The sequence below is a fragment of the Setaria viridis genome, chromosome 3, assembly GCF_005286985.2.
Source record: "Setaria viridis chromosome 3, Setaria_viridis_v4.0, whole genome shotgun sequence".
In the NCBI taxonomy this organism is placed as follows: domain Eukaryota; kingdom Viridiplantae; phylum Streptophyta; class Magnoliopsida; order Poales; family Poaceae; genus Setaria; species Setaria viridis.
The window spans coordinates 44,311,237-44,335,201 of NC_048265.2; the positions used below are offsets into that span (position 1 = coordinate 44,311,237).

A 23,965-nucleotide genomic window follows, 5' to 3' on the forward strand; every position below is an offset into this window, starting at 1 on the left:
CCATGGAATTCAGATAGATGAGTGCTCCCCAGGTTTGGACAGGGTCGAATTGTCATATTTTAACACAATCAAGCAGATGCATCCATGTAACCTCCGATGACAAGAGAATTTCAATGGAGATTATTTGCTGAATATCAGAGAGTTGTCAGATCACAAATTTCAGTTCCAAAAACAGAAAATTTACCCAGCCGACAAACACATATCAAGCCAGAAAGATTTTATTCTTACTTTCTGAAATAGAGATGGACTACGAGGTGTGAGGACTCGACCGACGAGATGGGAGAATGAACAAATAAGAACGACAGGCAAAAGCAAGAACGGCGAGAACGCTAGAAATTTAGGTAGAATTTCTAGGTAAAGAAGTAAATGCATAGACCAAATCGGAGATGAGGAGCCAACAATGAGATGGCGACTACACAGTACCCTAGTGTTCTAGATCGAGTTCCGTGTTCTTCGATAACCCTTACAAGTCCAGACCTCACCCTAATATGCAGTGGCTTGGTCATTAACGAAAGAACACATTGACTGAACACTAGGTACTGTTTACCATCTGGCAAGCGCCTGCTCAGAGCTAATTGAAGCGGAGCTTGCTGTAGGCCGATAGACTCCATAAACATGTATAAATATGTAATCTCATGATCGATACAAGCTGTGCAGTTTGATCTCTCTCTAGTATTCACTCTCTTCATGGTATCAGTGACCCACGGATCCTCTCTTGTGAATCCGTTCGCCACCGCTTCTGCTGCCATGGCCTCTTCTGCTGCCTCCTCTGCTTCCTCTGACTCCGACGACGACCTCGACCTTCCTCAGCCCGCGTCTGCCGCCGTCGTCCAGACGGTGAACGTTCTCTCCCACGTCCCCGTCCTCGTCTTAGGCGACTCCAACTACAGCCAGTGGCGCTGCTTCTTCGACTCCGTCTTGGGCAAATTCGGGCTTGAAGACCATGTCAAGTCCCTACCTCCGATGGCGCAGCGTAACGCGGAGTGGTGCCAGATCGACCACAGCGTAGTCAACTGGCTCTACACCACCGTCACCAACCCGGTCTTCGACATCATCCACTGGCCTCGCACCTCGGCGTTCACGCTCTGGAACGACATCGAGGCGCAGTTCCGCGACAACGAACTCCAACGCGCCGTCTACCTCGAGGCGGAATTTCGCAACATCCAGCAAGGCGATCTGAGCATCAACGACTACTGCACCAAGCTCAAGCGCCTCGCCGACAATCTACACGACATCGGCCACCCCGTCTCCGAGCCAAGTCCTCAATCTCCTCCTCGGCCTTAATCCTAGGTATCGCCATGTGAAGCCGGTCATCAAGGCCAAATACCCTCCGCATACATTCATGAGCGCAAGGTCGTACCTGCTCCTGGAGGAAGCCAGCAACAACCACGACGCCAAGACGCAGGCCGGCCACGCCCTCTACGCCGGCCGCGGCGGGTCCTCCTCGTCCAACACCGGATCCGGCGATGCCGGCTCCGGATCGAGCTCCGGCGGCGGCTTCAACCGCTCCAAGAAAAGCACCAAGAAGCGATCGAAGGGCTCCACCAACCCCGGCTCGAGCGGACCACCTCCGACGGGCGCCGGCTTCGGCGCCGCCACTCCAACGTAGCGGCCGACCGCACCGTCGACCCCGACCTGGACGGCCGGCTATAATCCGTGGACCGGGCTGGTCCAAGCATGGCCCATGCCTTCCCGGGCCCCCGGTGCAGGCGTTCTGGGGCCTCGTCCGCCGTTCCAGCCCAACACCGCGATGACGGCCGAGCACCAACAACCAGGCTCATCGGCCTGGGACCAGAGCGCACTCCTCACCGCGCTCTCCTCCGCCGGCGTCGCGACGCGCCGCCGCCCAGCTCATCAGACTGGTTCTTCGACACCGGCGCGTCTACACACATTGCCTCGAGCCCCGGTAATCTCCACTCCCTCCGCCCCTTGCAGCTTCCTACTTCTATCATTGTCGGAAACGGCGCGCAGCTGCTAGTCTCTCACTCGGCGGCCGCCACCATTCCCCAATTCAGCTCAAAAATATTCTTGTTTCTCCATCAATTGTTAAGAATCTCGTCTCTGTTCGTAAGCTCACTCGTGACAATAACATTTCGGTTGCATTTGACCCCACTGGCTTCTCCATAAAGGATCTTCCAACGGGCACGGTGATGCTCCGATGTGAGAGCTCCGGCGAGCTCTACCCTCTGCGCCCGCCGAAGCATCTCGCCTTCACCGCGTCTACACCGACCGTAGATCTTTGGCATGAACGCCTAGGTCATCCAGGGAATAAAACTTTGTCTCAGATCTTGCGAACTTTTGATTTTAGTTGTAATAAATCTGCAGCTCATGTTTGTCATTCTTGCCAGTTGGGCAAACATGTTCGGCAGCCATTTAGCTCCTCTCAAACAGCTACATATTTCCCTTTCCAACTTGTTCATTCGGATGTCTGGACATCACCAGTGTATAGCAATTCAGGTTACAAGTATTATCTCGTGCTCCTGGATGATTTCACGCATTATGTTTGGACATTTCCGATTCGTAACAAATCCGACGTTCTCCCTCTTCTACAATCGTTTCGTGCCTATGTCAGTACGCAGTTTGGGCTCCAGTGGCTAGCACTGCAGACAGACAACGGACGTGAATTTGACAACGTCGCACTGCGCTCCTTCTTCCTCGCTCACGGCGTCGCCCTCCCCCTTTCTTGTCCACATACATCACAACAAAATGGCAAGGCTGAGCGAATCCTCCGCGCCATTAACGATTGCATGCGCACTCTACTTCTACATAGTGCAGCTCCTGCGCGATTTTGGGCGGAGGCCCTCTCCACGGCGACCTTCCTCGTCAACCGCCGCCCGTGTCGCGCCACAGGCACGGTCACCCCGCACGAGCTCCTCCTCGGCGTCGCCCCCGACTACAACACCCTCCGCGTCTTCGGCTCGCTGTGCTACCCCAACTTGACGACCACATCTCCGAACAAGCTCAGCCCACGTTCAGTGGCCTGCGTCTTCCTCGGCTACCCAGCTGATCACCGTGGCTACCGCTGCTACGAGCCAACGTCGCGGCGTGTGTTCACGTCCCGGCACGTCACCTTCGACGAGACACGCTTCCCCTTCAGATGGCTGACGGCTTCAGGTACTCCGGCTCCTCCACCACCGTCACCCATCAACGATGTCGTCGACGACGTCGCTCCTCCAAGCACGACCGCCGTCGCTCGCGCGCCGGCGCCACCCTCCGCGTCCAGCACGCCACCGGTACGTACTGCACCGGCGTCCGAACCTGCTGCACCTACACCCACACCGCACGCGTCGTCCACGTCTCCCTCGACTACGGCGCCCGCCCCGGCTACAACATCTCTACCATCGTCGCCCGCACACGACGTGTCGCCCACGCCGGCATCATCAGCGATGCCAGCGACACCGTCGCCCGCGATGGACGACGCCGCTCATGTACCCGCCACTGTATCGTCCACGACGTCTCCACCACACCATCCGATGGTCACTCGGGCCCGCGCCGGCGTGTTCAAGCCTAATCCTAGGTACACTCTACTGAGCACTCCGTCGTCGGTCTCCTCCGTCCCAACCGAATTCTTTTACGGTACACAATACTACCTTATACTACTATTCGAAAAGGATTCGAAAAGGACTCGTATGTAAGGATCCGACGGTTGAGATTAATTGTATACTACTAAAACCTTAAGATGTAGTATAGGTAATATGCATGAGTAGTATATGTAGTATAGGGTATGATTGGAAATATGAAAAATAGCATTGTCGCAAGATTGACGCACGCCGCGGCGTGCAGGCGGTGGCGGCAGCCGAGCGCGGTCGGATCGACGGAGTAGAGGTTTCAGGATCATTCGAAGCTCGATGTCAGGGGCCGGCAGTGATTTCTGGACTGGCAAGGTCAAGGATAGGAGAATCGGACAGCATTTTTTTCGTACGTCGGCGATGCGGTCGTTGAGGACGGGGAGCGCGGGGCCCTCACGAAAGTCGATCTTGTGGGCGATCGGCGACGCTGGCCTTCTGGCAGGCCGAGCTCGTATTTCTCGCAGTTGATGTCCATGGCCAAGATCTGCCATTCCAAGTCGAGCCCAAAAAGAAAAATCAGCATTCTTTTCCATCCATCCAGGGGCGGATTTGGGCCCCGGGCTGCCTGGGCTGCAGCCCGGGGCGAGGCTCATGAACAGTGGAAAATTGCTTCATAAAAATAGCATAAAAAGGCCTATCAGCCTATTAGCCCACCCCGAGAAGGAGAAAGCCCAGTAGGCTGGCCAGCAGGCCGTCCCCCGTCGCAGGCCTCGCGGAGTCGCTCTAGCTGGCTAGCAGGCATCTAGCTGGCTCTGGCTCGTACTGGTTCGCGAACTCACCCGGCCCGTCGCCCTGTGCCCCTGCCTCCCTGTCCGCCAGACCACCTCCCTCCCGACTCACTCCGCCAGTCCGCCGCGCCGCCACCCGCGCGGCCGCACCGCCAGTCCTGCGCGCCGCCACCCGCCGGCCGCCACCGTCCCCAGCTCCCCGCGCGCAGGAGGTAGGAGCCCACATCCGCCCGACGCCCGCGAGGCCGCGACGAGTCTCGGTCCCAGGCTCCGCCGCTCCGAAGTCCGGCCGGAGGCAGCGCCGCGCCTGGCCGCGCCTCCGCCGACCGCGCGCGCCGCCACCTGCCCCCGGCGCCCCGCCGTCCGCCGTCCCCGGCTCGGCGGCTCCCCACGCGCCAGCCGCCAGGGGCCCAAATCCGCCCGGGCGCCCGGCGCTCCTCCGAGTCTCCGACCTCCGGTCTGCGGCGTCTGCCCCTGCCCGTGACGCGGCGGCGCGGCCGGCCGCGCCCAGCGCCCGCGCTGGCCGCCCGGCCCCCTGGCGCCTGGGCACCTGGCCCCTACCCCCTGCGGCCGGCCAGTGCCCTGCGCGGTGCCCCTGCGGCCCTGCCCGGCTGCCCCCTGGCCCCTGGCGCGTGGCCCCTGCGGCCGGCCACTCGGCCAGTGCCCTGCCCCCAGGCCTGCTGTCTGCTGAACTGCAATCTGCAAGTGTTGAGGTTTTATTTTATTTTTTTTTGAAAATTGCTCTATGATTGCTACTGCCTACTAGCAAAAATGCAAAATCATGAATATTTCATTTCATTGACTGATTGAGCAGGATTGGTATTTGAGTGATTGAGTCTTACTTTGCAATTGCAACATTTCATATCTTAGAAGTTAGAATGGAGAAATACTATGCTAAAAAAGATGCAACAAAGAGCGGTGGTAGTGCCGAAACTATAGAGAGCCGGGTTGAGCAAAAAAGACCATGGATTGAACTTGATATGAGAGATATAGTTGTTGATCCAGGACAAAGGAAGCCAATTGATGATTTTCATCATGACATTAGGGATGAGGCAAGGAGAGCATATCTACAAATAGGTCCATATAGGCCAGCTGGTCATAAGTTTCCAAAAACGAAAAAAGATGGTAAAGGCCAATCAAGAGGATTTGTTGGATCATGGTTTGATCAATTTGATTGGTTAGAGTACAGTGTAGCCAAGGATGCAGCTTATTGCTTTTATTGCTATCTCTTTAAGCCACAACAAGCTGGGTTTCATTCTAATGATACATTTACCAAAGTTGAGTTTAGAAATTGGAAGAATGCAAAAAATTGTTTCAAGGAGCATGCTCAATCAATTGATGGCTTTCATAATAATGCAAGAAAGCGTGCACTTGATTTCAAAAATCAGAGGCAAAGTGTTGAACATGTGTGGACTGTTACAAGTGCAGCAGAAGAGGAGGCATATAAAGCTCGTTTAAGTATCATGTTAGGCATTGCTAGATTTCTCCGTTTGCAAGCTCTAACCTTTCGTGGACATGATGAGTCTAAAACATCAAGAAATAAAGGGAACTTTATGGAGATGCTCGAATGGTACAGAAAGAAGGATCCTAAGGCTGCACTTGTGACTGGTGAAAATGCTCCAGGGAATAATCAAATGAGTAGTCCAATGGTTCAGAAAGATTTGGCTAGGGCTTGTGCAGAGGAGACAAGTGAGGTAATTAAAAGTGAAATAGGAGATCGTTGTTTTGCGGTTCTTGTCGACGAGGCTCGTGATGCATCTATTAAGGAACAAATGGCTGTGGTTGTGAGGTATATACCTTCTCTCTATTTGGTTATTTTATTAGTTTTGTTTTGTTGCTTTCAAGTAACACTATTTTCTCTTTTCTCTTGTAGGTTTGTCAATGATAAAGGAAGTGTGATTGAGAGGTTTCTTGGCATTGAACATGTTTCTGACACCACATCAACTTCACTAAAAGAAGCATTGGATACTATGCTTAGAAGATATGGTCTATCTATTTCCAAGATTAGAGGGCAAGGATATGATGGAGCTTCAAATATGAGAGGACAATTTCATGGGTTACAAAGACTGGTATTGAACGAAAACTCATATGCCTTTTACATCCATTGTTTTGCTCATCAATTGCAGCTTGTGGTAGTTTCTGTAGCCAAATGTTGTGGCTCAACTTTTGATTTCTTCAATTATATCACTTCAATCGTCAATGTTGTTAGTGCTTCTTGCAAGAGGAAAGATCAACTCCTTCAAAGTCATCATGATAAGCTTGTTGAGCAGTTAGATAGTAGAGCTATTTTTTCTAGGAGAGGGAAAAACCAAGAAACTAGTCTTGCTAGGCCTGGTGATACACGGTGGGGTACACATCACAAAACATTGGCACGTCTTATGATCATGTGGTCCTCTGTATTGGAGGTGTTGGAAAATATTAGTGAAGATGGAACTGATGGGGACAAAAACTACAGCCTCTGGATTGATTCAAAGAATGGAGTCATTTGAATTTATGTTCATATTACATCTTATGATTAGAGTACTGGGGAAGACTCAAGACTTATCACAATGTTTGCAAAAGAAATATCAAAACATTGTTCGTGCAATAGGATTAATTGGCTCTGTGATGAGAAATATGAATGAAATGAGGGAAAATGGTTGGGATGCTCTTTTTGAAGAAGTAAAGGAGTTTTGCCTCCTCACAACATAGAAATTCCTAATATGGAAGATATGATACCAGTTAGAGGTCGTTCGAGATGTCGTGGTGCTAAACTAGTGAGTTACTACCATCATTTTCATCATGGAATTTTCAATGTTGTGATTGATCAAGTTTATTGTGAGTTAAACAATCGATTTCCAGAAAGATCAACTCAACTCTTGAGATGCGTTGCTTGTCTTGATCCGAGGGATTCTTTTACCAACTTTGAAGTACAGAAGTTAGTTGAGCTTGCTAAGATTTATAAAGATGACTTCTGTGATTATGACTGCATAAAGCTTGCGGGTGACCTTCCTATATTCATTGATGAAGTCAGAAATGATGATAATTTTGACACTTGTATTGATCTTGGGAACCTTGCTGAGAAGATGGTTCAGACCGGAAGAGATACAGTTTTTCCTTTGGTGTATCGTCTCATTGAACTTGCATTGATTTTGCCGGTGGCAACAGCAACAGTTGAAAGAGCCTTCTCTGCTATGAATATTATCAAGGCTGAACGAAGAAATAAAATGAATGATGATTGGTTGAATAATAGCATGATGTGCTATATTGAGCGAGATTTGTTTGCGTCGATTGAAGATGAAAAAATTCTAAAGCGCTTTCAAGGCTTAAGAAACCGTAAGATGAATTTGCCAAACGAGTGCTCAAGGTGCGTGTTGTTTACTTGTATTAGTCTATTTCAATACTTAATGTTATCTTGCTTTATATAGGGCTGATATGTTGAAAATTTTAATGTAGAATTGAGGACGTCGGAACAAGTGGAAGTGGTGTTAATTCATGAAAACATGTATGGTTCTTTTTTATCATGGAAGACTCTTAATTTGGTACTTTTCTACCTTCAATATTTTATGTATTGTTTGAGTCTATTGGTTGAATTGTGCTCTTTGAAAAATATATTATATCTAATATGTATGGCTAGTAAGATTTTAAGCCTTATATTAGTTAGCCCGGGGTGGAGCCCGTTTCTGGATCCGCCACTGCATCCATCAGTGGACCGCTGCTGCTGCTGCAATCCTAGAACGAGGCAGATCTAGGAGGAAACAAAAGGAACTGACCGTGCCGTCCTCGGGGAGGGCGAACGTGGTGGCGAGGAGGGAGTAGCCAGTGTAGACGCCGATCTCCACGGTGTGCTAATTACAATTTTATCCATACAAAAAAAGTCTATACTCTGTACTACCACCTGGTAGTATTGTGCACCCTAAAAGAGCTCTCCCAACCTCCATTCGCGGCGCCCTCAAGGATCCAAACTGGCTCGCCGCGATGCAACTCGAGTACGACGCCCTGCAAGCAAATCGAACCTGGCGTCTTGTTCCTCGTCCGCGAGGCGCACGTGTCATCACTGGTAAATGGGTGTTCAAATACAAACACAACTCCGACGGCAGTCTCGAACGCTACAAAGCTAGATGGGTGGTGCGTGGCTTCGATCAACACCCGAGCATCTTTGGGGAGACGTTCTCGCCGGTGAAGATCCGCACCGTCCTCTCCATTGTCGCCTCCATGCAGTAGCCGGCTCATCAACTCGATGTGTCAAATGCGTTCCTCCATGGGCATCTTGACGAACAGGTGTACTGCCAACAACCGACGGGCTTCGTCGATCCACAACAGCCAGACGATGTCTGCCTGTTGTCCCGCTCGCTCTACGGTCTACGTCAGGCGCCACGAGCTAGGTTCCAGAGCTTCGTCTCCTTCGTCACCTCCATTGGATTCAAGCAGACTCGCTCGGACTCATCTCTCTTCGTGTACCGCGCCGGCGACCAAATGGCATAGCTACTGCTCTACGTCGATGACATGGTACTGACGGCATCCACGACATCTCTTCTCCGGCACTTCGTCAAGCGCCTCCGCTCCGCGTTCGCCATGAAGGACATGGGGCCGGTCCACTACTTCCTCGGCATCGACGTCAAGCGCAACAAGGACGGGTTCTTCCTCTCGCAGTCCCAGTACGCCGTCGAGCTCCTGGAACGTGCAGGGATGAGCAACTGCAAGCCCGCCGACACGACTGCAGACACCAAGCCCAAGACGTCCAGCACCGACGGCAAGCCGCTCACCGACGGGTCCTCGTACCGGAGCATGGCCGGCGCTCTACAGTACTTGACGATCACGCGGCCCGATCTTGCATATGCAGTGCAACAAATTTGCCTGCACATGCACTCGCCCCGTGACTGTCGCTCGACGATGCTCAAGCGTGTGCTTCGCTACGTCAAGGGAACTACGTCGTTCGGCATCCAGCTTCACGCCTCTTCCTCGCCGACGATCACAGCGTACACGGACGCGGACTGGGCAGGCTGCCCGGACACTCGCCGTTCCACGTCAGGCTTCTGCGTCTTCATCGGTGACTCGTTGGTCCTCCAAGCGCCAGTCGACGGTGTCACTGTCCAGCGCCGAAGCAGAGTACCGCGGCATCGCCAATGCCGTCGCGGAGGGCTCCTGGCTGCGACATCTCCTTGGTGAGCTCCACTGCGCCGTCCCCAAAGCGACGATCACGTATTGAGACATCGTCTCCTCCGTCTACATGTCGAAGAACCCAGTTCATCATCGACGGCCAAAGCATATCGAGCTCGACGTGCACTTCGTTCGTGAGAAGGTTGCGTTGGGCGAGCTCGGCGTTCTACACGTTCCAAGCTTGCGTCAACTCGCTGACATCTTCACAAATACTATTCACTGAGTTTCGTGACGGTCTCGCCGTCGGTTCACCGGACGTCGCGACTGCGGCGGGGGGGGGGGGGGGGGGGGGGGCACCACGGCGTCCCGCTCGCTCCCGCGGGACTCATTCTCATCTGCTCATAGCCGATAGACTCAATGTACATGTATGAATATGTAATCTCATGATCAATACAAGCTGTGCAGTTTATCTCTCTCGAGTATTCACTCTCTTCAAAATTGAAGAGGTTTCAGAGATGAAACAACAAGCAACAGAAATACTGCTTACTGAGCAGAGACGGGTTTTGCACAAGTATAAGCATTTGACACCTCTCCTATTTAAATGCATGTTCTTGCGATGGGGGGCAGAGCAACGAGCGCCCCGGAGTGGAGGACGAAGAGGAGAGAGGAGAGGCGGCGGGGCGGCTTTTTTTTTTTACGGGAGGAGGGGGAGGATGGTGAACCGTGGCTCTACTCAGTTCTCACCACGTGTGCAAGTAGAACTACGTTCGATCTTAAAAAGGGATTAAGTTATAAATGAGTTTAATGATGGAGCATTGGATTGTCATCATGTCATGTGAATCTTATGTATCACAGGACCATGCCACTTGCATTCCTTCCTGTTCCTTGCACGTCTTGCAATTGTGCGTGATGGCCGGCCACTTGATGCCAACACAGAGCAGAATTAACGCAAAAGAAACATGACATTTGCACACACATAAAACACAAGCAAGAGCTCGTCTCATCCATTCTCGTCCAACCATTAGTCGCATAATTACATGCAAGAATCCTATAACATTTACATTTTGTTGACCCAAAATCTGGATCTCAAACTTCTGCGTTGAACAATACGGAGAACCTGCAAGATCCGCTTAACTCCAGTGCAAATTCCAAATCGACTCGCGAGTGGTGCAAGACGTGCCAGTTAATTTGACCTGAAAATTGACAAGGTAAACATTAAATTCCTGAGCCTTCGAACTCATGGGTAGGTGTTCTTGGAATAAATACCACAATAGATAGATATTTAATGTAAGCATACGGTGTAAATAAATAAAACATTAATGGCATGTGCCATCGGATATGTCAGCCGACGGGTTAAGATAAAGTACTGTAACACAGCAGCAATAAAAGGGAGCCTTGTTAACCATGCGCTTATCAGATAAGCTAACAAATCTAGCCAATGTGTTCACAAGTGTATTGAACTCAAACAAGGTAACACGAATGAGAGGTCATTGGCATCAATATACTATATAGAACGTAGCAACAAGGACCAGCCGATGCTGACTGTACGCAAGCCAGATACATTAACAGATCTTATTTAATGTCTTGATAAGTGTATTGAACTTAGAAAAGGCATCACGAATGAGAGGGCGTTAACTTTGATCTCACAATATAAAAGACTAGAACACAATCACCAAAGACCTCTTGCCTACCACTTACAAGCCTATTAAGGTAACAAAGTCTAATCAATGTAATGACCGTGTATTAAACTTAGAGATACGGATAAGATCCGACCAAAACATCAACTCTCAACAGTAGCGTGCTAGCGTCAAAGGCCCGACGGTTAGCAATATGAGAGGCAGGGGTAAAGATCTATGGGACCTAGCATATGTAAAACAATAAAAGCATGCAAGATCTACCAGCTGACATGATCTGATAACTGTGAGCGTTTAAACAGGGTAAGAGAGCTGATGAAGACAACCCAATAACTGTGAGCTCTTAGGAACAACCAAGGAGCCGATAAAGATAACCTAGATAGATAAAAGTAAACTCGATAACTGCGAGCAATCGTCGAAGACAAGCAGAATATTGGTCAAAGCCTAGGAACTTCTACTTGCAACATAAGATAACTCAATAACTAGCCACACAATAATATCATAATATAAGACTTAACTTAGAAAGTTTGATAGAGGTCATAATGATCGGGTGACGGTACTTATAAGCTCGCCTGAGATCGAAGCCGATGCAGCCTTGCGCGCTAGAAGAAACTCGTCGAATCTACTCTACTCCTACTCCTAGGGTTTTAGCAGCATAGCACTGAAAGGTTGTATTGACTGATTATTACAAGGCTCACGGGTTTATATTTATACCCTGGAGCAAGCTAAAATTCTAGTCGATTATGACATGACTATTACAGCTATTTATAAAAACTACTAAAGATAAATCTCCACACTTTCCCTTATTTGGTGTAGTCGATTTTGCTTCGGACTGGGCCCGCCTAGTCTTCCATCGGTATCGGCTTCTAGAATCGTGATCAACAACGCTCTTAGTCAACCCGGCTTCATTGGTAGCTCTTCTTTCTCCTTCATCGACTGTTAAAATCTTATCCACAGTGATTGACTCTGGTCAATCCGGTGTCAACACATTTACGTACCAAAGAATCGTGTACACTACACACTTAGCACCTCTCTCAGCTTCTCTCGCCTGCACGCAACAGCAACACGCGCGCCCTTGTCACGTTCACGCGCTCGCGCTCAGTCACACTCACACGTGCGCAGGCTCCGCTTCGGCGGTGGTGGCGGCGGCGGCCATGAGCTCCAGCGCCACGTCGACGAGCGCGGCGAGTCCGACGGCGTGCCGGCTCAACCCCGCGCTGCCGGAGAACACGTGGAAGCACTCCAGTTCAGACGTCGTCTCCGCCACGCGCTGAAGCTCCTCTCGCATCCCCGCCGCGGCCATTAGCTCCGCCATCGTTGCCGTCGCCGTCGGCGCCGGCGCCGTCCGCAGCAGCGCGATCACGAGCTCCACCGCGAACCGCCGGATCCGTGGCGCTCTGATCGACGGGCACGCGTACGCCGCCAGCACGGCGACCAGCCGGCCCACCAGGCCGGCCTCGCTGAAGCCCGCGCCGGCCAGGTGGTGGCCCAGCTCGCGCGGGCCCATCAGCCTCACTAGCTGTGCCGCGAGGCCCAGCGACACCTCCAGCGGCTTCGACTCGTTCACCTCCACGACGCCGCGGAGCGCCGCCCCCGCGCCGCGCGTCGCGCGACGAAGATGCGGGAACCACTCGCCGCGGCCACCGGCGTACGCGCAGAGGTTGGTAAGGATCCTCCCCGCGCCCACGCCGATGGCGGCGTCGCCGAGCGCGTCCACGAGACGGTCAACGGTGCTGGCGCCGCCAACGCCGCCGGCCCTGAGTATGCGCTCGCAGTTGCGCGGGCTCTCGAGGGCCAGCATGGCGAGCACCTTGCCGGCCTCAACCCGCGCGGCGTCGGCGGCGGCAGCCTCGTCGGAGCACCCGGGCCGGAGGAACATGTCCAGGAGGATGGCCACGACGCCGCCGGTGCCGCCGATCCGCTCACGCGCGTCCGCGTCCATGGCGAGGCGCGTGAGCACCTCGGCGCCGAGCCGCCGCAGCCCAGCGGGCGCGTGCTGGAGCACGGCACGGATGTTGCTCACCGTGAACACGATCTCGGCCACCTCCCGCCGGAGCTGCATCCCCGTGCTTCCCGTCGTCTCGGCCAGCATCTTGATCACCTGCAACGACCGCTGCACGGCCTTGGCGCGCGAGGCGGTGATGAGCGCCGCGGCCGGGGATGACGGCGGCGACGACGCGCCGACGCCGATGGCGGAGAAATCGATGATCTTGTCGAGCAGGCCGCGCGCATTGCCGATCTTGCTGCAGTTGTCGTGGTCCCGCGCGAGCTTCTTGATGATGAGGAGGCCGAGAAGGTTGCACTCCTCGTCGGCGGCGTAGAGCAGCGACGACACGGACTCGATGGCGCCGGGCACCCCGGCGACGCGGAGCGCGTTCCGCTTCTTGCTGGCGAGCTTGGACACGACGAGCGCGGCCGACGCCCGGGCCCCGCGCTCGTCGGCACCGTTCCAGCCGAGCATCTCCACGAGCCGCTCCACGACGGCGGCCGAAGTGCCGACCCGGCGCAGCGCGTCCTCGCCCAGCTGCGGGCTCGCTGCCACGTTGACGAGGATGCCGACGCCGATGCGCTGCTCGTCGTGGGACCCGCCGACGATGAGCTCCTCGGCGAATGAGACGAGGTCCATGCGGAGGCCGTCGAAGATGCTCCCCTCGACACACCGCGAGTAGGCGTCGTAGAAGAAGCGGCGGACGGCGGCGAGCCCCGGCGCGCCGGCGAGGCGGCACTCGGCTGCGACGTGCTCCAGGAGGCGGCCGTGGCTGACCTCCCACTCCCACACCGCCTTCTCCGCCAGGAAGAGCAGCGCCTCGGCGAGCGCCAGCCCGTAGAAGATGTCGAGCGCCGACCGCCGGTTCGTCCGCGCGTCCACGGCGTCCCCGAAGTCCTGCCGGGCGAGCCGCACCGCCGACAGCGCGACGCACGCCGTCGCCGACGCCAGCTGCAGCCAGTAGAACACCCGCCCGACGTGGCACGACAGGAAGCTCCAGCTCCAGCTCGACGGCCAGGCCCACGTGCACGCCCACCCGCCCCGCCGCCGCCCGCCGCAGGACACCGCGGCTCCTCCTCTGGCCGCCTTATTGGCGCTCCCGCAGCCGCCGGCGCGGAAGACGAAGCGGAAGGACCGCGCGACGAGGCGAGCGCTGGAGCGGCCAGCGGCGGCGAGGGACCACGTGGCCTGGTGCTGCCACTCCAGCTCGTGGCTGCGGCTGAAGATGCGGGCGCCCTCGACGAGGAGGATCGCCGTGACGGACCAGAAGTCCACCCGCTCCAGCGTGATGGCGAACCCGCCGAGGAGGACGACAGTGGCCCAGATGAACCCGAGCGCGCCCAGCCCGCTCGCCGCCTTCTCTAGCACGGCCAGCCGCAGCGCCAGCAGCGTCAGCCGCCGCTCCGGCCCGACCGCGGCCACCACGCCGCCGGCCGACATGTCGTCCGTCCACTCCCGCCGCGCGCTGCACGACGCCTCGTTGTTGTTGTTGTCATCGTCGGCGGCGCCCGCCACGCTCGGGCGCGGGGGCGAGTCCGAGAGCTGCGGCTCGAACGGCGTCCCCGCCAGGAACCCCGGCGTGTCGCTCGGCTGCGCCTCGATGGTCAGCCGCACCGACCGGTCGGAGACGTCCATATCAATCTGCCGGCGATCCCTCGGTCCTCACAAGATCCAAGCTTCGTTTGATCGATGGAGATGGAAATGTAGATGCAATATGATTGATAGGGCCGCGTCAGTGAAGTGGATATATACGCGAGTGCATGCGCCTGGCGTGGAGCAAGGGGGCGGTTGCGTGAGCGCGGGAGACGAGGTTGTCCGGAAGGCAAGAGAAGAAAGGGGGTGGCGGTTCGAGTGTGCGCCAGCCAGCCGGCGGTGTGAAGGGGTGGAGGTCCAGGGAGGATGCGGTGGGGTGGACGCAAGAACAAAGGTCCATCCACCATGGAATGGTTGATTTGGAGGCCACGGGAGCAGGCACACGCGCATGGATGACGCAGTTAGATGCAGTCTGCTTGCAGAGGTGGCGTGAATCGTGATTAGATGAGTAGCGTACGAGGATCCGTTCATGCGCCTTGCTGATGCAATCTCGCTATGTAGGTCAATCCATCGTCGGCTTTACTATTTTTGTCTGCTTGGTTAGACGACATTTCAGGATCCAGGATCGAGAAGAAAAATGTCCGTGAATTTTGTTTACATGATTATTATATTGCATGATTTGCATCATTCGAGCGAGTTGCTAGCACCCCACTGGCCTTGACGCCTCTCATCGCTCACATGTCATGGGATCGTTGAAGGATCTGGAGAGTTGAAGTCGGCTCGTATTTTTACTTCAAGTCGTTTTGTAGCTATGCATAGTTCGTACGTACGATCACTCGGCGTCACAGTCTATCCAACCGAACCGTACAGTCCATTCTGGAAAGCTGTAGCTTTCGGGCCACGAGACGCGTGCACAGTATTGTCAATGGCGTCCATACTTTCCAGAGCTACTTCCTCCTCTCCAAATTTCCAAATTGTAACGGAGGGAGTAACTGTTAACGTTTTGTTGTTAATATAAAACTTTAGCGTTATTTTCTCTAGTGCAACAATTAAACATTTTATACTATGAACCTTGGTTTCTTTTTTTTCGGCGAAGGTATGAACATTAGTTTCTATATATGCATAAAAAACTTGTGTCTTTTTTCTAGCAAGGAGAGTTTTAGCTTATTGATCCACGCGAAGATTGCCGAGAAACATCAATCATGTGAACGGTTTGCGCCTGATGGGCCAGACCGCCCAGAGACGATCTAGAACATGCATGGCTTTACGTACACCGGCCAAACCAAGATCTAGCCATCGCCAAGCCTTACCCTTTTGGATTCGTTGAGTCCCTTAATTTGCTTTGTTGCATTGCTTGTTTCATTAGTTGCTTACCCTTTTGGAGCAAGATATGCACGGATCATCGCTGCATATGCCTGGTCTTAGAAGCGAACGGTTAGTGAGCTAGCCAAGCATCCTGTGTGTGCGTACATGCAGAAGGCAGAGGCCACACATGTGGCCAGAGTCAGGCCGACAGTAGGCAACCACGCGTGACGCGTATGTATTGCTAGCTTTAGGTCAACAAGCGATGTGCTTTTTCTGAGTCTGCTCTGGAGCATGCTCGAACTTTCGACACCTGCGCTGGCACTGATTATATTCCTTTTTAAACTTGTACTCAGAACTTCATTTCTTTTAAGATTAATCGAAACAAATCCGCAATGTTCACATTTGTTCATATATAATTCACCCATTTCCAACCATTTTGCGCACTTCTCTGTTGGACAGTTTGTCACATAGAGCCTGATTGGTTTGCCAAAATTTTGGCAAGCCAATCTTTTAGCCACTACTTGGTTTGCTACCAAAATTTGCTCACATCTCACACCTATTTTACCAAAGTATTGGCAATTTTGTTCCCCAATTTTTAGCTTGCCAAAACTTTAGCATCAAACCAATCAGGCTCATATATTAGAAATCTCCTATATATAGCGGAAGAAATAGGAGATCAGCCAATGCATTGATTTACTACGCATTGCATTTTTTTAAACTTTGCCGGCATTGCCTCGCTGTGCATCTGTTTCACGTAGTGTGAATTGGGCGCCGGCTATGGGTCTTGATCTTGTGTCACAAAGAAATTGAGCCCACTTCAACGACTAAACGCCTTACGCCTCAGCGTCTCGCTCAGTTCATCATCTCCTAGGCAAGTATGCTTAAAAAAACCTATCCTTGTATGAGACCAATCTTAAATGCGACAATATTCTTTTTTGCAAAATAATGTGATAATAGTCTTGATGCTCCATTCGATTCGAATTTTCTTTATTGTATCATGCATTCTTTTTTGAGACACGGATTCCACGTATTCACTTTAGCACGTTTTTTTTCTTCACATGTTTAAGGAACTCTTGCATTTAGTTTTTTGCTAACAAAAGTTGGGTAGGATACCAGGATTTCCTGCCTTTTCTTTTCCTTTCTTTTGTTCAGGTTAGATTTTTGTTATTCTCATAATAAAGGTAACAAAAGTTGGATTTTATGATGAGTTATCAATACATTTACGTCCCCTGCAAATGTGAATTTGGTAGGCTAATTTGGATGCGGCAATAAGGCAAGTACCTTTTTAACTTCAAATAGATACTCCTATTTAAAATCAACCAACAATTATTTTATTAGTAAATAGCTTTATATTCTTATTAAAATTACTTTAGTTTTTACTCATTACTACAGTTTTGTATCATATAAATGGCACACTAATGGAGTAATTGTGGGCCAAAACATCGACATAATGAAATAAAAAAAACCCTTGTAATTTCAGTCCAAGGGAGTAATAAATTTGGGAATTTTTATGGAATTAGGTTAATATTAAAAGATTCGATGAGATGGTGCAGTACATGACTACATAACTGCATGTACTTTAGTTCCCTTGTGCAATATTCTTGGATAAATCATTACACGATCTTTGGCGGCTGGAACATAAAACAAGTTTTTTTATATGAAAGTAATAGCTGAAATAAAATTATCAAGAGGGAAAAAGACATTTTTTGGGAAAATAATAACAGAAAATTATTGAAATTAGGAAAAAGGGAAAAAAGTGCGAAGATTTTGCGCCGGAGAAAACCTAGGAGGGAAGCCATTGCCGACCGCGACGGGCGACCGCTTTGAAAGCGGCAGCCGTCCCCGGCGACCCGGCCAGGCCCCACCACCAAAGCCCCCAATCTTGTCGCTTTTTCCGCGGCGTCTCCTCGACTCCTCCCCTTCTCCCCACAAAAATTACCCATCTCTCCTCCGCCAACCCAATCGCCTCCAAAACCCCCCGGCGGCAAAACCCTCCATTTCCGCCGCCTGCCCCGCCCTCTCGTCTCGTCTCTCCTCGTGGGGCCGCCTCGCTCTCCCCCTCGATTCCTGGGGCCTGGGAGGAGGGGAGGATGCAGGCCGCGGCCGGGAGCGTCTCCTGGGTCGCCGCGCAGCCGTCCGTCCTCGGCAGGTGCGGCGGCGGCGGCGGCGGCGCGCAGTCCGCTTCGGTCAAGGGGAGGGCTGGTGGAGGAGGAGGAGGAGGAGGAGGCGCGAGCGTCCGCGGGGTCGGCGTGGTGCGGTGCTCCACGCGCGCGCAGGAGAAGCGGCCGCCGCGGGTGCGCAAGTCCAAGGAGGAGAGGAGGGAGATGGTCGAGTCCTTCATCAACAGGTACCGGACCCCGTCTCTCCTGCGCTGTTGTTTCCGTTTCATGCCAGATTGCCACTCCCCCCTACATGTATTCCTATGCGAGTGTCGCGTGTTGTTGCATCATGGTCCCACTTGTTGTGCTTGGAATCACGCCTTATCTGCAGTGGAACTGATTGTGTAGGTTTTCAGCATCCAGTTTATATGCTCCCTATGGTTGGCACTGAAATTAAGTAGCTGCCTAGATGGCGTCTCTTAGCGGTATCAGGTAAAAGCCAACATTTCTAGGAGTTCCAAATCCGGTCTTGCCTTGAGCCATTATCCACTAAGACCAAAAACGTTGGTTCGTTTTTAGTCTATATAGAAGCCACTGATTTGTGGCATGAAGAATAAAAAATCTATTTTGTTACCTGTGTGACCTTGTGCATATACTCCAACTTCCAGGATTGCTAAATGACCGGAATTTTCTTACCTCCCAGTTTATGTGTATAGCCGTAGGATTTACTTCTGAAACAATTCATGATCTTCGTTTCGTTTGTATGTCTGTTGGATGAACATCCTATGGGCTGTAATGGAGACTGAAAATTATGTAATCTAATTGGCACTCTTGTTGTCCTGTTTCAGCTACCGGGTTGCAAATGATGGGAAATTTCCGTCAGTCAACCTTACACACAAGGAAGTTGGAGGGTCCTATTATATAGTTCGTGAGATCGTGAGGGATGTCATCCAAGAGAACAGAGTCCTTGGTCCTGGTGGCTTGGATTCTATGGCTCTGAGTTTTGAAGATTGCCCTGATTCCTCAGAGGTATCCATGAAGCATGAATTGGGTCAAGACAATATAGAGAGCTTGGCAATGTCTGATGATGGCCAAGCCGGTCAGGGTTCTGTGTCAGAGTCATCCAGCAGCGAGGAATCATTTTCATTGCAAAACAACTCCATCAACACTGATATACTGCTGGGGTCATCTAATATTTTAGAGGCTGGTGTTCTGAAAAGTATAGTCCAAAATGGGACTGCATCAGGTACAGCATTCTTGGAGACAAACCTTGAGAAGCAAGATGAAGTTCCATCTGGGGGATCAATTGAGGTAGGCCTGAATAGTTCTGAAGAGCAAGATCCTTTTTCTCTTGCTTCTGATTCATATAAAGACATTGCCCTAAACAGTCAGGAGGATGCACATGAGGGGATGGGAAGTGTTGCTACTGATATTCTTTCCTCAGAAGCTACTGATGTTTATGAAACAAATGGTGCACTTTTAAGAGAGCATGAGATGTTACCTAATGATAGTCATGGTGGCTCAAATGATAGTGTTGTTGATGATGGAAATCTCCTTGCGGCAGCCAATGGTGCTCTTCAAGAAAAGCAAGCATCTTTTCAGGAGCATGATCCATCAAATGAAAGTGTGCAAGGTGATGTTCAGAGCTTAGATTGCCAGATTAGTACTACATTATCTGCTAATCCCATAAATGGTTTTGACTCAGAGGCTGAAGTCACAACCAAGACTATCGAAGCATCGGATACGAAGGTTAGCCAAGTTTTCTGTGAACATTGTGTAATATGCAGCATCTCCTCTTTCTCTTTTTGGATTTTATCTGTTGTAGTATTCTATAACACCAGACAACAAAAAGTGATTAAATAATATGCTTGTTGGTACATTATATATCCACAACTGATTTTGTGCGTCCATTCATATTCCGATAGCTTCTTCTAATTGTAACCATTGTATCTGATGTCGAATGCAATTCACACTACACATCATCTATAGTGTTGGGCACTCGAGCGCAGATGCAGTCCACATTACATGGCATCTTAGGGTGGGCATATGGGCTTTGATTTTCGTAAATCTATTTGTCACATGCAGCATAGTTATGTTGACAACTGGATTTATTTTTTCTTATTACCATCTTTTAGAAATTGTTGTAGAGCAAAAGAGAACATTAAATTATCTTTTGGTTCTAAAGTTTGCCAGAAATGATAAAGCTATTCAAAGGACAACTGGAATGTGTGCCCTACTCACCAAACCCCAGCCCCTCCGTGACAACAGGAATGTGTTGGCTAGCTAAACTCTTCCAGTTGGTTTGTTGCCAAATTGTTTTGGTTGGGACCAAATTTTGTTGTTAGCAAACTGGGTACTCTCAAAACACAACCTTTTCTGCCTCTTATTGTCATACTTCTTGTATGGCAAGGAGCTATTAAGCTTTTAAGTTCTGGTATGGTGTTCATTTGTGCGTAAAATAACATTGCCTGGGGTATGCTCAATCTATCTATTGTTCAACATATCTGATTCAATCTGCTCTGCTTCTTTATAGGGGCTATTGCACACAGAAGACCAGCACAGTGTAGTACAGGTAGATGGTAGTGAATTTAAGAAATCAACATCCGGTTTCACAAAGGAAGTGGTTGAGGCAACCGACGCCAGGCATGAACAAGGAATGAGCACCACAACTGTGATCAGCAGGCATGCACTTTGCCTTCTAACTTTGCGTTGCATGCTTACTGTTTATAATTTCCTTCATACGTCGCAAAAGGCGACAGTATATTAGGTGAGTCAATGTTTCCATTGGTTCTTCCTAGCGCTATTATTAGAGTTGGATAACTATTGCACTGAATCAGAACAAATTTCTAGTTCCATGGTCATTGTGAGTGCCTGCAACATCGTAGTGCAGTCCATCCTGAAACTCTTGATTTAGTCAGATTGGTTGCTGCGGAACATAATAGTCATACTGTGAATTTGGCCATAAGTGTCTTGTACTAAATAACATGCTAGTTGGTAGTTTCCTGTAATCCACTATTAACTGAGTCATGCCTAGGTAGTTTTGCTTTTTCAGTAAGATCAGATCTTTTAGTTCATGCATTATTGGAGGTATTCTATACCTGTTTTTATGGATAATATTGCATTTCATATTTATGCTTAGGTGGTTGAATGGAACCATTCATGATACCACGAACCTAGTTCTTTTTTCCCCAGTTGAGCACTCATGATACTTTTCTAATGAATTGAACATTCTGTTCCATGTTGTGGCCTGCAGGAGAACTTCGAAAGCGCAGCAGAAGAAAGATGACAACCTATTCTGGCTTGTCCTTAGGGCATTTGTTGTTGCTATATCAAAAATCTGGGCAAAGTGAACAATGCAGTGAAGGCAGCTTATGTGGAACTGAAGATTGAGATGCATCCTTCCTACAGGAAAAATGAGAATCGGTCCACAGAGTTCCATTTCTATCGTACGAATACATATGCTTCTTTTGTGCTGCAGTGTTAGGTTATTGATTAGAGACAGTTGGTTTAGTTCGTAGTAGCTTCCCACTGTAGGTGTAATGTTTGGTGGTCTTGGTCAGCTCTGTAAAATATCTGCAACTACAATGGATGGCATGCGCTTTTATGGTGAAAGGTGCAACACCTCTGTTATTATATTATCAGAAATTTGCAGAGCTATTTGGTTGGATTGCCAACTGAATGGGTACTGGCTTATTTCTAATCTGGTGAAATTTAGCTCGGATTTACCTCTGATCTAGCTTGTAACAGTATTTTGTAACATCTTAGTCAGATCCTGTGCCAACACTTTTTGAGTCATGGGGCCATGATATTGCAAATTGAAAATTGTTTCCACTTCAGTTGGCCTTCAGTTTTGTATGTATTAAGAGAGAGTGGTGTAACGCCTAACTGGTTAAATTGGAGAGAAGTGTTACAGGCTTTACAACATTTGATTGTGGATTTGTGGTAATATAATGTTAGGTTTGGATCATCTAAAGGCATGAATGATCCACAGCTAACACGGAATCAACACACCCATTTGTATTCTGCTTCAAAACTAAATGCTTGCTCTATGTATTGTACTTCGAACTTAAGTGTGCAAAAACATAAGGGCAAATACACATTGCATCCCGAGACATCCCTTCAACTAGCAGCACACCTAAGACATCAATGTTGAGACCTCGCCGATTGGGTATTTGCTCGTCAACCTCAACAATCTCCTGGTCTCCTCATCCATCGCCACCTTATCCTGCTCCATGCGCTCCTCAACTATCAGAGGCATCAGCTCGGCCTTTGCATAAGTGCGCAGGACTGAGTTGTACATCTCAGTGGTGACGTACCCTGCATCCCGGAACATGACCAGGAGCTTCTCTGCAGTTTCAATGTCGCCCATCTTTTCAACCTGAGAAAAGATCGCCGTGGCGAGCTTATGGTTTGGTTCCCATTTCTCCAAGCTTGACAGGGCCTTCTTCAGGCATTCAAGGACCTTGTCGGTCCTGTTGTTGCCAAGATATCCCCACACGAATAACTCCCAGGTGCTGTAGCTGGGCTTAACTCGTTTCTCCACAATGTGACTGAGAAAGCTCTCGGCCTTTTCGATCATGCCATTCTTGATGTAATGAGAAAGGATCGTGTTTGGGATCCTGGAATCGCGGGTTCCTGAAGCCAATTCCCATTCCCTGTAAATGTTCATTGCTTCTGCGATGTCATCAAACCTCGTAAGCGATGTGAGCATGCACTTGTATTCGGTGTCGCTGAACTTCCTGAAGGTTTGTTTCATTTTGTTCCATACCCTGTCCAAGTTACCTCTATCTGACAAATTCGCATACTGAGTGAGGAGCGACGAGTAGGCAGCTCGCTCCTTCCTGGAGGCCCTCTTCTCCATTTCAACCAGTGCATCTCGTCCTTTGACATGAAGGCCGGCATTGATGTAAATGCTTGCCAGCAAGCTGAAGGTCATCCAATCAGGAACAACTCTGTCATCCTTCATCAGATCAAACACCTTCTCTGCACTCTTCACGCTATTCTTCTTCGAGCAGTACGTCAGCCAAATGTTGTAGGTGACGAGGTCCGGGACGGTGTACCTCCTGAGCTCCTTGATCATCTCTGGCACCCGCTCCAGCTCCCCGCTCGCCATGTACAGCGACATCATGTGGTTGAAGGGCAGCGCGCAGGTGAGGTACCCCGCCCGGGCCATCTCCGCCAACATGGCCTCGGCCTTCTCCCTCGCGCCGTTCTGCACGTACGCGTGCAGCAGCGCGTTGCAGGTGGATGGCGCCTTGGCGCGCTCGGGCATGTCCTCGAAGAACTTCTCGGCGCTGGGCAGGCCCCGGACCTTGGCGACGAGGTCCAGGTGCACGGCGTGGTCCCCCGGCAACAGGCGCATCTCCGTCTGGGTCCGCATCCATTCCATGATCTGCATTTCCGGCGCGGGGCGAGCCGTGTCAGGTCAGGAATCAGGCCGGCAATACGTCGAGCAGGTGGCGGGCGGGAGCCCAGAGCCACCGTGGCGAGCTGCGTCGGCGGCGGAGAGACGGTGTGATGGCGGGGGCCGCGCGGCGTACCTCGAGGGCGTGCTTGTAGCGGCCGTACTTGCGGAGCTCCCGGACGACGCGGTTGAGCTGGTACTTCTGCACGGTGCGGCCCTCCTCCGCCCACCGCCGCAGCACCACCACCGCGCTCCGCTTCGGGTAGATGAGCTGCAGCAGCCGCTTCCCGAGCGTGTCCCCCCTCCCCGCGCCTCGGCCCCCGCCGCCGCCGGAGGAGGCCGCTGGCGCGGCCGTGGAGAGCAGCCTCGCCGCGGCGGCGGCGAACGGGGACGCTAGCCGGCGCGCGAGCATGGCTTGGTCGGCAAGCCGAGGCCGAATCCTCGCCCGTCGGAGTGTTGTTTCATCAGGACGTGACGTGGCCCATTTGTCAGAAAGACCGTTGACAGGCTGAGGCCCACGAAAGCCCAAACTAAAACGGCCCATCTGCGCGTACAAGCCCAGCACGTTCTCGGGCCCGAAACCTAGTCGGCGAAGCCCCTCCCATGGCTCTCCTCCACAGAAAAAAG

At 51.3% G+C, this 23,965-nt stretch overlaps 4 protein-coding genes and 2 pseudogenes across 5 annotated transcripts; 4 read left to right on the top strand and 2 right to left on the bottom strand.

Moving 5' to 3' along the window:
* Window positions 1–178: 178 nt before the first annotated feature.
* On the top strand, window positions 179–2,435 carry LOC140222395 (uncharacterized; annotated as a pseudogene).
* Window positions 1,751–7,732, top strand: LOC140222290 (uncharacterized; annotated as a pseudogene).
* A 1,050-nt stretch (window positions 7,733–8,782) lies between these two features.
* On the top strand, window positions 8,783–9,485 carry LOC117849330 (uncharacterized mitochondrial protein AtMg00810-like). The gene is made up of 2 exons (XM_034730879.1): window positions 8,783–9,274; window positions 9,348–9,485. Exons 1-2 carry the CDS (start codon window positions 8,783–8,785, stop codon window positions 9,483–9,485), a joined length of 630 nt encoding a protein of 209 aa, XP_034586770.1.
* A 2,183-nt stretch (window positions 9,486–11,668) lies between these two features.
* Window positions 11,669–14,787, bottom strand: LOC117847787 (uncharacterized). Its single transcript, XM_034729075.2, has one exon. It carries the CDS (start codon window positions 14,630–14,632, stop codon window positions 12,119–12,121), a length of 2,514 nt encoding a protein of 837 aa, XP_034584966.1. The 5' UTR covers window positions 14,633–14,787; the 3' UTR covers window positions 11,669–12,118.
* Window positions 14,788–17,713: 2,926 nt separating this feature from the next.
* Window positions 17,714–21,770, top strand: LOC117846925 (uncharacterized). 2 transcript variants are annotated; one of them, XM_034728048.2, is made up of 4 exons: window positions 17,714–18,182; window positions 18,783–19,683; window positions 20,468–20,701; window positions 21,188–21,770. In XM_034728048.2, the coding sequence occupies exons 1-3, from the start codon at window positions 17,926–17,928 to the stop codon at window positions 20,699–20,701; spliced, it is 1,392 nt and encodes a 463-aa protein (XP_034583939.1). In that variant the 5' UTR covers window positions 17,714–17,925; the 3' UTR covers window positions 21,188–21,770. The 2 variants fall into 2 exon arrangements, with proteins under 2 accessions (XP_034583939.1, XP_034583938.1); XM_034728047.2 differs by having other exon boundaries at window positions 17,718–18,182; window positions 20,468–20,616.
* Window positions 21,771–21,804: 34 nt separating this feature from the next.
* On the bottom strand, window positions 21,805–23,787 carry LOC117846924 (pentatricopeptide repeat-containing protein At4g02820, mitochondrial). The gene is made up of 2 exons (XM_034728046.2): window positions 23,475–23,787; window positions 21,805–23,326 (listed from the first exon to the last, which is right to left on the bottom strand). The coding sequence occupies exons 1-2, from the start codon at window positions 23,748–23,750 to the stop codon at window positions 22,070–22,072; spliced, it is 1,533 nt and encodes a 510-aa protein (XP_034583937.1). The 5' UTR covers window positions 23,751–23,787; the 3' UTR covers window positions 21,805–22,069.
* Between the last annotated feature and the right edge of the window lie 178 nt (window positions 23,788–23,965).

Bases quoted from the DNA above. Each gene is read 5' to 3' on its own strand.
- LOC117846925 (XM_034728047.2), top strand. From the start codon at position 17,926: ATGCAGGCCGCGGCCGGGAGCGTCTCCTGGGTCGCCGCGCAGCCGTCC. The intron at 18,183-18,782 runs GTACCGGACCCC...GTCCTGTTTCAG, and splicing joins GTCGAGTCCTTCATCAACAG to CTACCGGGTTGCAAATGATG. The intron at 19,684-20,467 runs GTTAGCCAAGTT...GCTTCTTTATAG, and splicing joins TCGAAGCATCGGATACGAAG to GGGCTATTGCACACAGAAGA.
- LOC117849330 (XM_034730879.1), top strand. From the start codon at position 8,783: ATGGTACTGACGGCATCCACGACATCTCTTCTCCGGCACTTCGTCAAG. The intron at 9,275-9,347 runs GCAGGCTGCCCG...TGGTCCTCCAAG, and splicing joins CGTACACGGACGCGGACTGG to CGCCAGTCGACGGTGTCACT.
- LOC117846924 (XM_034728046.2), bottom strand. From the start codon at position 23,750: ATGCTCGCGCGCCGGCTAGCGTCCCCGTTCGCCGCCGCCGCGGCGAGG. The intron at 23,327-23,474 runs GTACGCCGCGCG...CCGGAAATGCAG, and splicing joins GCTACAAGCACGCCCTCGAG to ATCATGGAATGGATGCGGAC.
- LOC117847787 (XM_034729075.2), bottom strand. From the start codon at position 14,632: ATGGACGTCTCCGACCGGTCGGTGCGGCTGACCATCGAGGCGCAGCCG.